The sequence below is a fragment of the Sciurus vulgaris genome, assembly GCF_902686455.1.
Source record: "Sciurus vulgaris genome assembly, chromosome: 1".
Taxonomy (NCBI): domain Eukaryota; kingdom Metazoa; phylum Chordata; class Mammalia; order Rodentia; family Sciuridae; genus Sciurus; species Sciurus vulgaris.
The window spans coordinates 125,158,378-125,170,896 of record NC_136461.1 but is presented as its reverse complement, the minus strand read 5'-3'; the positions used below and the strand labels follow the sequence as shown (position 1 = coordinate 125,170,896).

The 12,519-nt window shown below is 39.1% G+C and overlaps 1 protein-coding gene across 1 annotated transcript in view; it reads left to right on the top strand.

Annotated features, from left to right (window-relative positions):
* PRKDC (protein kinase, DNA-activated, catalytic subunit) overlaps positions 1-12,519 on the top strand; it is a 194,152-nt gene that overhangs the window by 155,681 nt on the left and 25,952 nt on the right. The window contains 1 exon segment of the mRNA XM_079137132.1: positions 744-855. Coding sequence (XP_078993258.1) covers positions 744-855 — 112 coding nt within the window.

Below are 12,519 nucleotides of genomic sequence, written 5' to 3'. Positions count from 1 at the left end.
TTACAACCTTATGAGATATAGATTTTTTTTCTCTTTGTTTTTGGAGCCCTAGAGAATTTAAATGGCTTGTGTAAGGTAATAAGTGAAAGTGAAGAACCCAGCACCATCCGAATTAAGCTCATATTCCTAACCATTGCTTTCCAGTCACAGAAAGAGAAAACTAAAGTTCTAAACAAAAAAATTAGCAATGTGAAATTTCAATTTCATGAAAATTATATTGAATTTCTTTTCTGAGATTGTGAAGGCTAGGTTGTTTTAAATATGAGAAGTGTACCCCTATAAACTTTCCAAGGTTGGGGCAATATGCCCTAATTAAAAATAGTGATGAGTCTCCAGACTACATTGTGAATAATCATGTAAATATCTTTGTGCTGTCAGTTGAAATTTTGCCTTCAAGGAAATTTACTACAACCCTATGAAAACCTTTTCAGTTTTTAGAACTTTTTAGGTTTTGGAATTGCAGATAAAGGATAGTGGACCTGTAGTAAGTATAAAAATATTTTGTATATGTTTATTTCTGTATTTTTTTTTTCTGTATGTTGAAGTAATTACGTTTCAGTGTCAAAATGTATTAGATTTAGTGGAATGACTTGTGTTCCTCTTATGAAGAAAGGATTTTTTTTTTTTTTTTCTGTAATTTGGACATGAAATTTGAATGTTCTATTTACCAATGATAACCCCACTCTCTCAGTTGGTCTTGTCATTGAACTGTGGGTATGATCATCTTCTAATATTATTTTTAGATAATTTATCATCTCAACTCCCCCTTCGGAGACTTCTAAAAACCTGGACAAACAGATATCCAGATATTAAAATGGACCCAATGAACATATGGGATGACATCATCACAAATCGGTAAGATAGTGTTTGGAGTCAAACATGGGTTCTTTTCCAAAATTCTCAGAATTGTTCTTCTTCTAAATCATGCTTAAAAAAATGTGGGGTTTGAGCCTAGTGTAGCTCTTTTATCATGCTGACTGCCTACACAAATTGTTCTAACAAAACTCACCAGGTCTGTACACTTTGTCCCCACTTGTCTCCTTGAGGGGATTGCTTCCCACTTGCTGTGTAGGCATTGGGGTGCTGCTGGTTGATGATGAGCATGCTGTGGCAGGGAGAGAAGGTGGAGGCTGAGAAGGCAGCCCTACATCTGCTGCTTTCTCATGACTTTTAGATAGTGGGAGAACAGCAAAGAAGACTGCTAGGCATGATGTTTTATTGTTCTGGTATTAAACCTTGGTTTTTTGACACTCCCACCTCCTACTTCCCCACTCCATGATATAGTTGTATTTACTTCCCAGGTCTGAACTTACATGTCCTCATATGTCTACCCTTATCAACCCTGTGGGAACTGGAGACACTTGCTGTATACTCAGGGAAGAAGCAATAGCGGCAAAGAGTTGTAGATTTTTTGTGGCAGTATCCATAGGAACTAGGACTCAAGGACTGTGATCCTAGCTGTTGTGTCCTTCCATTATTTCCCCTACTGTTACTACTACTTTTTTATATGTGACTTTTTTTGGTAGGGGGGGTTACTGGAGATTGAACTCAAGGGCACACAACACCTGAGCCACATCCCTAGCCCTATTTTGTATTTTATTTAGAGACAGTCTCACTTAGTTGCTTAGTGCCTCAATTTTGCTGAATTCTGGATCCTCCTGCCTCAGCCTTCTAAGCTGCTGGGATTACAGGTGTGTGTCACCACACCCCAATGACAAAATTTTATTTATGGAAAGTTGCATGAAAAGTAGAACCCTACTGTGTACCTTTTTCACAGATTGAACAATTAAAAAAAAAAAAAACTGAACTTTCGGCATGTTAACTATTTTTTCTTCTATCCATACATATTTGTTTTCTGAACAATTTGTATGTAAGTGACACACATCAGGTCCCCTAATCTTTTTCTATCAGCATGTATTTCTTAAGAGTATTCTCTAATTTAAGCACAATAATGAACTTCAGTGCTTTCATTTTTAATCTACAGCCCAATTTCAGTTTTGTCCCATTAACATCCTCTGAAGCATTTTCTACCCCTCTAAGGACAGAATCCAGTCCAGAATCATGGACTATATTTAGATTGTGTCTGTTCACTCTTCTTTAATCCGAAATAGTTCCTCAGCCTTTCCTTGTCTTTCATGACATTGACACTTTTGAAGAATGTTTATTTTACATTTTCTCATGATGAAATTTAAGTGATATATCCCTAGCCAGAATATACTTTACTTCTTCTCAGGCTTTCACATCACATGTGGGGGCACATAGTATCCATCTGTCTTTTTCTGGAAATAGTCATTTTGACTGATATTTCCAGACAACAATTTATTTTGTCTGTCTAATGCTATTTATTTTTCTTTGCAACCAGCCAGAAACTAGTGTGGAGATGCTTGGAGATATGCGTATGTCCTGTCTCCTTTGAGACTTAACCCCTCTATGTTTTATATCTGCAGATGACTCTTGACTCATTTCAGTCTTGACAGTGATGATTGTGAAGTGATGACTTCTGAGTTCATCACTTATTCCATGATTGTCAGTTTACATCTTATTGTAAGAAAGAGCCTTTCCTTCTCGCCAGTTATTTACTCATTTTTTAAAATAAATACTTTCATATTTTTCAAAAATTATCAATGTAGACCCATGGTTCCAGTTTTATTTAATGGGATAAGAACCCATTATTGTCCTTACATTTCATGTTCAAATTGTCTCAGATTTGGCCTTCAGGAACTCCTTCAAGCTGACATTACAAAGCTTTTCTCCTGTTTTCTTCTAGAAATGTTATGGTGTCTGTTTTTGCATTTAGGACTAAGGTCCATTGGAAGTTAATTTTTGTAGATGATATAAGATTGGTATGTTAATTCTTTTCATTTTGATAACTAGGTTTTTTGCCCCTTTTGTTCAAAAGTCTTTTTTTCATAATTGAATTGCCTTGGCATCTTTCTTTGAAAATCAGTTGACCATATATGCATGAGTCTGAAATTGGATGCTCTTTTCTATTCCTTATTTGAATGATTGATCTTTTCATAATATCAAACTGTCATGTCAATATAAACAGTTTGACATTTTTTTGCCTAGTTTTATCATCTGCTGAGATACAGATGTCAGAATGTACTATGTGGAATTCTCTTTTTCTCCCTTTAATTCTGTTTTTACTTTAAGATTTTTAAATTCTGTTACTAGTCATGTCCACAATCATCTTCCTGATGAAATGCCTCTTTTTTCATTATGAAATAATAATTTATTGATGTGTGTGTGCTTTACTTGCATATGTGTGTGTGTGTATATATATATATGCATGTGTGTATGAGTGTGTGTGTGTGTTTGAAATAATATATAATAAAAATGCTGCCAGATTTTTGTTGTGGCGGGCTGCTAGGGATTGAAACAGGGGCACTTAACCACTGAACCACATCCTGAGTTGCTTAGAGCCTTGCCAAAGATAATATATTTTTGCTTAAAATAGTCATGCATATTCTAAAGAATGTATGAGGTATGCTGAGCATGATGATAATTACACCTGTAATCCCACTGACTTGGGAGGTTGAGACCAGAAATAGTATCTATATTTGAGGTCAGTTTCAGCAACATAGGAAGACCGTCTCAAAAAGAGAGAGAGAGAAAGTGTTTTCATACTTATTTTAGTCAGCTTTGTCACTGCTGTGACTGAAAGACCCAACCGGAACAATTGTAGAGGTGGAAAAGTTTATTTGAGGGCTTACGGTTTCAGAGGCCTTAGCCCTAGAATGCTGACTCCTTTCCTTGGGGCTCAAGTTGAGGCAGAACATCATGGCAGGAGAGTGTGGTGGAAGGAAGCAGCTCACATGATGATCAGGAAGCAGAGAGAGGTCTTCACCAGCCAGATACAAATATATACCCGCAAGTCACACCCCAATTCCCACCTCCAGCCACACCCTACCACTTCAATTACCACTCAGTTAATCCCTATTAGGAGATTAATTCACTTATCGGGTTTAGATTCTCATAGCCCAATAATTTCTCTTCTGAACCTTCTTTTTCTTTTAATATTTTTTTAGTTGTAGAGGGACACAATACCTTTATTTATTTATTTTTATGTAGGCCAAAGGATTGAACCCAGAGCCTCACATGTGCTAGGTGAGGCTGAACCACATCCCCATCCCCTCCTCTGAACCTTCTTGCATTAACTCATACATGAGCTTTTGGGGGGCACCTCACATCCAAACCATAATAATACTTACCATTTCTGATGCTCATCATTTTTCCTAAGGATCCAAATTTTCCTCTGATATCACTTTTTTTTCAGCTTGAAATTTGATCTTTGATAAACTCTCTTAGTTTTCCTTTGTGTAAATATGTTTTTATTTATTTCAATGTCATTCCTGGAGAATATTTTCTCTGGTTGTCAAAATCTAAGCAGGTTCACTCTCCCGACTCATCAGTCACTTTTGGTGTTCATATTTCTAAAGACATAGTCAAGATTATTAAAACAGTTTTTCCCCTGTATGTAATATGACCTGTTTTTCTGACTGCTTTCAAGATTTTTTTTTCTAATTGGTTATCAGCAGTTTGATTATGCTGTGTTTAGGAGTGGTTTTCTTTGATTTTATCCTACTTCAGTTTACTGAGGTCTTAAATCTGTACATTTATATCACCGGATTTGGGGAATTTTCTGTCATTGTTTTTTTTTTTTTTTATCTTTTTTTTTTTTATTGTAAACAAATGGGATACATGTTGTTTCTCTGTTTGTACATGGCATAAAGGCATACCATTTGTGTAATCATAAATTTACATAGAGTAATGTTGTTTGATTCATTCTGTTATTTTTTCCCTTCCCCCCACCCCTCCAACCCCTCTTTTCCTTCTATACACAGCTTCCTTCCTTCATACTTGCCCCCCTCCCTAACCCTAACTCTAACCCTAACACTAACCCTTCTCTCCCCCCATTATGTGTCATCATCCACTTATTAGCGATATCATTCGTCCTTTGGCTTTTTGAGATTGGCTTCTCTCACTTAGCATGATATTCTCCAATTTCATCCATTTGCCTGCAAATGCCATAATTTTATCATTCTTTATGACTGACTAATATTCCATTGTATATATATACCACAGCTTCTTTATCCACTCAACAATTGAAGGGCATCTAGGTTGGTTCCACAGTCTGGCTATTGTGAATTGAGCAGCTATGAACATTGATGTGGCTGTATCTCTGTAGTATGCTGATTTTAAGTCCTTTGGGTATAGGCCAAGGAGTGGGATAGCTGGGTCAAATGGAGGGTCCATTCCAAGTTTTCTAAGGAATCTCCATACTGCTTTCCAGAGTGGCTGCACTAATTTGCAGCTCCACCAGCAATGTATGAGTGTACCTTTCTCCCCACATCCTCGCCAACACCTGTTGTTGCTCGTATTCTTGATAATCACCATTCTAATTGGGGTGAGATGGAATCTTAGGGTGGTTTTGATTTGCATTTCTCTTATTACTAGACATGTTGAGCATTTTTCCATATGTTTGTTGATTGCTTGTAGATCTTCTTCTGTGAAGTGTCTGTTCATTTCCTTAGCCCATTTGTCGACTGGACTATTTGAATTCTTGGAGTAGAGTTTTTTGAGTTGTTTATAGATTCTGGAGATTAGTGCTCTATCTGAAGTATGATTGGCAAAGATATTCTCCCACTCTGTAGATTCTTTCTTCGCATTGCTGATAGTTTCCTTTGCTGAGAGAAAGCTTTTTAGTTTGAATCTACCCCAGTTATTGATTCTAGCTTTTATTTCTTGTGCTATGGGAGTCCTGTTAAGGAAGTCTGATCCTAGACCAACAAGGTGAAGATTTGGACCTACTTTTTTCTCTATAATCTGCAGGGTCTCTGGTCTGATTCCGAGGTCCTTAATCCATTTTGAGTTTAGTTTCGTGCATGGTGAGAGATATGGGTTTAGTTTCATTCTGTTGCATATGGATTTCCAATTCTCCCAGCACCATTTGTTGAAGAGGCTATATTTTCTCCATTGCATATTTTTGGTCCCTTTGTCTAGTATGAGAAAATTGTATTTATTTGGGTTTGTGTCCGTGTCCTCTATTCTGTACCATTGATCTACCTGTCTATTTTGGTACCAATACCATGCCGTTTTTGTTACTATTGCTTTGTAGTAGAGTTGAAGATCTGGTATTGCAATACCCCCTGTTTCACTCTTCCTGCTAAGGATTGCTTTAGCTATTCTGGGTTTCTTATTCTTCCAGATGAATTTCATAATTGCTTGCTCTATTTCTGTAAGGTACGTCATTGGGATTTTAATTGGGATTGCATTGAATTTGTATAGCACTTTAGGTAGTATGGGCATTGTGACAATATTAATTCTTCCTGTCCAAGAACATGGAAGTTCTTTCCATCTTCTAAGGTGTTCTTTAATTTCTTTCTTTAGTGTTGTATAGTTCTCATTGTAGAGGTCTTTCACCTCTTTTGTGAGATTGATTCCCAAGTATTTTATTTTTTTCGATGCTATTGTGAATGGGATAGTTTTCCTAATTTCTCTTTCTGAAGATTCATCACTTACGTATAAAAATGCATTGGATTTATGAGCATTGATCTTATAACCTTCTACTTTACTGAATTCACTTATGAGTTCTAAGAGTTTTCTGGTGGAATTTCCAGGTTCCTCTAAATATATAATCATGTCATCAGCGAACAGGGATAGTTTGAGTTCTTCTTTTCCAATTCGTATCCCTTTAATTTCTTTGGTTTGTCTAATTGCTCTGGCTAGAGTCTCAAGAACGATGTTGAATAGAAGTGGTGAAAGAGGGCATCCCTGCCTTGTTCCAGTTTTTAGGGGGAATGCTTTCAGTTTTTCACCATTTAGAATGATATTAGCCATGGGCTTAGCATAAATGGCCTTTACAATGTTAAGGAATGTTCCCACTATCCCTATTTTCTCTAGTGTATTGAGCATGAAGGGGTGCTGTATTTTATCAAATGCTTTTTCTGCATCTATTGAAATAATCATGTGATTCTTGACTTTAAGTCTATTGATATGGTGAATGACATTTATTGATTTCCTGATGTTGAACCAACCTTGCATCCCTGGGATGAAACCCACTTGATCATGGTGCACTATCTTTTTAATATGTTTTTGTATGCGATTTGCTAAAATTTTGTTGAGAATTTTTGCGTCAATGTTCATTAAGGATATTGGTCTGAAATTTTCTTTCCTTTATGAGTCTCTGTCTAGTTTAGGTATCGGTGTGATATTGGCTTCATAGAATGAGTTTGGGAGGGTTCCCTCCTCTTCTATTTTATGGAATACTTTGAGAAGTATTGGAATGAGCTCTTCTTTAAAGGTTTTGTAGAACTCGGCTGAGAACCCATCTGGTCCCAGACTTTTCTTTGCTGGTAGGCTTTTGATGACTTCTATTTCAGTACTTGAAATTGGTCTATTTAAATTGTGTATGTCCTCCTCGTTCAGTTTAGGCAATTCATATGTCTCTAGAAACCTGTTGATGTCTTCGAAATTTTCTATTTTGTTGGAGTATAAATTTTCAAAATAGCTTCTAATTATGTTTTGTATTTCAATCGTGTCTGTTGTGATATTTCCTTGTTCATTCCGAATTTTAGTGATTTGGGTTTTCTCTCGTCTTCTCTTTGTTAGAGTGGCTAAGGGTTTATCAATTTTGTTTATTTTTTTGAAGAACCAACTATTTATTTTGTCAATTTTTTGTATTGTTTCTTTTGTTTCAATTTAGTTGATTTCAGCTCTGAGTTTAACTATTTCCTGTCTTCTTCTACTTTTGGTGCTGTTCTGTTCTTTTTCTAGGGCTTTGAGCTGTAGTGTTAGGTCGTTTATTTGTTGAGTTTTACTTCTTTTATTAAATGCGCTCCATGAAATAAATTTCCCTCTAAGTACTGCTTTCATAGTGTCCCAGAGATTTTGATATGATGTTTCTTTGTTCTCATTTACCTCTAAGAATTTTTTAATTTCCTTCCTAATATCTTCTGTTATCCATTCATCATATAATAGCATATTGTTTAATCTCCAGATGTTGGAATAGTTTCTGTGTTTTACTCTTTCATTTATTTCTAACTTCAATCCATTATGATCTGATAGAATACATGGTAGTGTCTCTATCTTCTTGTATTTGCTAACATTAGCTTTGTGGCATAATATATGGTCTGTTTTAGAGAAGGATCCATGTGCTGCTGAGAAGAAAGTGTATTCGCTCTTGGTTGGATGGTATATTCTATAAATGTCCATTAAGTCTAAATTATTGATTGTGTTATTGAGATCTATGGTTTCTTTGTTCAATTTTTGTCTGGAAGATCTGTCCAGTGGTGAGAGAGGCGTGTTAAAATCACCTAGTATTATTGTGTTATGGTCCTTTCGGTTTCTGAAATTGAGAAGGATTTGTTTGACATACATGGATGAGCCACTGTTTGGGGCATAGATGTTTATGATTGTTATATCTTGCTGATTTATGCTTCCCTTAAGCAGTATGAAATGACCTTCTTTATCCCTTCTGACTAACTTTGGCTTGAAGTCCACATTATCGGAAATGAGGATGGATACTCCAGCTTTTTTGCTGAGTCCATGTGCATGGTATGTTTTTCCCCATCCTTTCACCTTTAGTCTCTGGGTATCTTTTTCTATGAGGTGAGTCTCTTGCAGGCAACATATTGTTGGATCTTTCTTTTTAATCCAATCTGCCAGTCTATGTCTTTTGATTGATGAATTCAGGCCATTAACATTCAGGGTTATTACTGAGATATGATTTGGTTTCCTGGTCATTTGGTTCATTTTTTAAATTTTATTTATTTATTTGTTTGACACAACTTGGTTCCTCCTTTATTTGACAATTCCTTTAGGATAATTCCTCCCTTTGCTGATTTGCTTCTTTGTTTTCATCTCTTCCTCATGGAATATTTTGCTGAGAATGTTCTGTAATGCTGGCTTTCTTTTTGTAAATTCTTTTAGCTTTTGTTTATCATGGAAGGATTTTATTTCATCGTCAAATTTGAAGGTAAGTTTTGCTGGGTATAAGATTCTTGGTTGGCATCCATTTTCTTTGAGGGCTTTGTTCCAGGCCCTTCTAGCTTTTAGGGTCTGGATTGAAAAATCTGCTGATATCCGTATTGGTTTCCCCCTGTATGTAATTTGGTTCTTTTCTCTCACAGCCTTTAAAATTCTGTCTTTATTTTGTATGTTAGGTATTTTCATTATAATGTGCCTTGGTGTGGGTCTGTTGTAATTTTGTGTATTTGGAGTCCTATAAGCCTCTTGAACTTGATTTTCCATTTCATTCTTCAGATTTGGGAAATTTTCTGATATTATTTCATTGAATAGATTGTTCCTTCCTTTGGTTTGTTTCTCTAGGCCTTCCTCAATCCCAATAATTCTTAAATTTGGCCTTTTCATGATATCCCATAGTTCTTGTAGATTCTGTTCATGATTTCTTACCATCTTCTCTGTTTGTTCAGCTTTGTTTTCAAGGTTAAATATTTTGTCTTCAATGTCTGAGGTTCTGTCTTCCAGGTGTTCTATCCTAATGGGTATGCTTTCTATGGAGTTCTTAATTTGGTTTATTGTTTCCTTCATGTCAAGGATTTCTGTTTGGTTTTTTTTCAATATCTCTAACTCTTTATTGAAATGATCTTTTGCTTCCTGTATTTGCTCTTTTAACTGTCGATTGGTGCGATCACTCAGTGCCTGCATTTGCTCTTTCATCTCATCGTTTGCTTCCCTGATCATTTTAATTATGTACAATCTGAACTCCTTTTCTGTCATTTCTTCTGTCATGCTGTCATTGGGTTTTATTGATGTAACATCTAGATTTGTTTGCAGCATTTTCTTTCCTTGTTTTCTCATATTGTTCAGGTATCAGTGGACTGCTGAGATATTACAGATTTCCTCTATTGACTTACAATGTCCCTGAAGATTTCTATATATATCCCCTCTTAGCCTTCAGTAGGCTGAAGTCTTGAAGGAAGTTGATAATGCGGTGCTCCACAGGGAAGCTGCCTCTCTAGGAGTGGTGGCCTTCAGGTGGGGTATATTTCCTGCTAGTGGGCAGAGATGCCTCCACTTGTTGACCAATGGTCATCTAAAGGGGAACTAGGCTGTGGGCTGAGGCAAGGCCTGTTTGGGCCTGTGTCTCTGGTTTTACCGTCCTTGTGGGGAAACCTCACCCGGCAGGGAAGACTCACCCGGTGGGGAGGTCTCGCTGGTCACTTCCCTCCTAGAGGTTCCCCTCAATTTACAGCTACCGCCTGGGCTGGGCTGCCTTCCTCTGCAAAGTTCCCAGGGGCCCGGCCCTACCTCCTGGGCCTGGGAGCCTCACCCTTCGCAGATGAATCTCCTTAGGCTGCCCCTCCTCAGAGAATCTGCCCGCAGGCCTGGAACCTTTGCTCCGCCCCTAAGCCTGTCTCTGTGCGGCTCTTCCACCAAGAAGCCTCCTAGATCCTGGAACCCTGCTCTGCACCTAATCGCCTGGCTATGCAGCCCCTCCTCTGAGCTGCCACCTGGGGCCCTGTACAATGGCTCTGAGTCCCAGAGACCCGCCACACGCCTCTTCCTCCAGACAGCCGCCCAGTATTCCGGTGCGGTCACTAGGAGTCCAAGAAACTCACTGCGTGCCTCCTCCTCCCACCGACCACCCGTAGCCCGGGGCAGTCAATCACTCCGAGTCGAAATGACCCTCCCTGTTCCTCCTCCTCCTCCAGGTAACCCCCCGAGTGTTCAGGAGCGGTCACTCTGAGTGGCTCTGAATCCACGTGACCCGCTGCACGCGTCCTCTGGGCAGCCGCCCGGAGCTCTGGTGCGGCCACTGGAGACCAAGTGACCCACCGCGCTTCTCCTCCAGGCAGCCCCCCTGTGTTCAGGAGCTGTCGCTTTAAGTCCAAACAACTCACCACTCGCCTTCTCCTCTGAGCAGCCGCCTGGAGCTCCAATGCAGTCACTGCGAGTCCAAACGCCCTGCTGTGCTCCTCCTCCTCCTCCTCCTACTCCTCCGGACAGGCCCTGGTGTTCAGAAGTGGTCTGAGTCCAAACAGCTCGCCACGCAGCCCCTCCTATGGCAACTGCCTGTAGCTCTGGTATAGTCACTCCGAATCCAAGCGGCCACACTCCTCCTCCTCCTCCTCAGGGCAGGCCCCGGTGTTCTGAATCCACACAGCTCTCCTCGCCGCTCCTCCCCTAGGCAGCCTCCGGAGCCCCAGTGGTGGCTTCGAGTCCCAGCGCTGTGCTGAGCGGCCTCCTCTCCGATGCTCCCAGTTTTCCAAGTTCACTGCTCCAGCGGGGGGAGGGGCGTCTCGCCGGCAGCTCTACTTCACAAAGTTCCCTGTGTTCCGGGACTACCGCCCCATCCGGGACACCTCCCCAATGGGAGAGACTCACCCGGCTGCTTTGAGTTGGTCCCAAGTCTCTCAATTTCTCCTCTTTTGAATCCTGAGTCCTGGAGCAATATGAAGTGCAGCCACCCTCTAGGCCGCCATCTTGAAAACCCTCCTGTCATTGTTTCTTAAAGTATATTTTGCCCCCATTTTTCTCTTTCTTTGTGGAATTCCATCTATATATAACATCAGACATGTTGGTAATATTATTTAGTATCCTGAATCTCTGTTCATTTTTACTCAGTCTTCTTCAGATTAGATCATTTCTCTTGAGCCTTCTTTAAGTGTGCTGTTCCTTTCCTCTTTTTCATTCCTTAGTTAAGTCTGTCTAGTCTGTGAATATTTTATTTCAGGTATTTTATTTTTTAGCTGTTAAATTTCCATTTGGTTCTCTTTATGTTTTCTCTTTCTTTGCTGAGATACCTACTTTTTTTTATTTCCTGTGGATTTTTTTCTTTTACACCTTGGAGCATACATGTCTAAAACAGCTGCTTGATGGCTTTTATATGATCATTCCAACTCATGACATTTTGAAGTTGACATCTGTTGACTGTCTTTTCCACTGAAAATCAGTACATTTTCCTGTTCTTTTTATCAATTAATTTTGAACTGTGTCTTGGAAATCATGAATATTCTCTTGGGTAGACTCTGACTTCTTGCATAAATCTCTAACAGGTGATCAGCCCAGTTCCATTTGGATAGTACGCTCTATCTTGATTCAAACCCCAGTCCTCTTTAAACTTTCTCTGTTTTGAGTCATCCTGCATGTGCAGGATGACTACCTCTGGGGTAGGCTGAGACCTGTGTAGGTTCATGAACAGCATGAGAGGTCCCTTCTCTGTGTTCCCTCCAGGATCCCCAGTACAATCTTTGGTCTGCCTGGGCTCTTTTCCAGGTTTCTCTGTGCACATAGTTTCCCTTAGAATCTCTTTGTCCCAGCATGAACTGCCACACCACTCATTCCACAGCATAGGAGGTTCCCTGCATGGGAAAACCAGAACAAAAGAGAAGCAGCAGGAAACTCATCCCAATGGTAGAACCTTTTTCCACTTTCAATTTGCTGCACATATAGCCAGTAAATATTATTTTCTCTCAATTCACAAGGAATTGTGTTTTGTATTTTATCCAGAATTTCTGGGTATTACAGCAGAGGAATGGGCTACAGGGGGCTTAC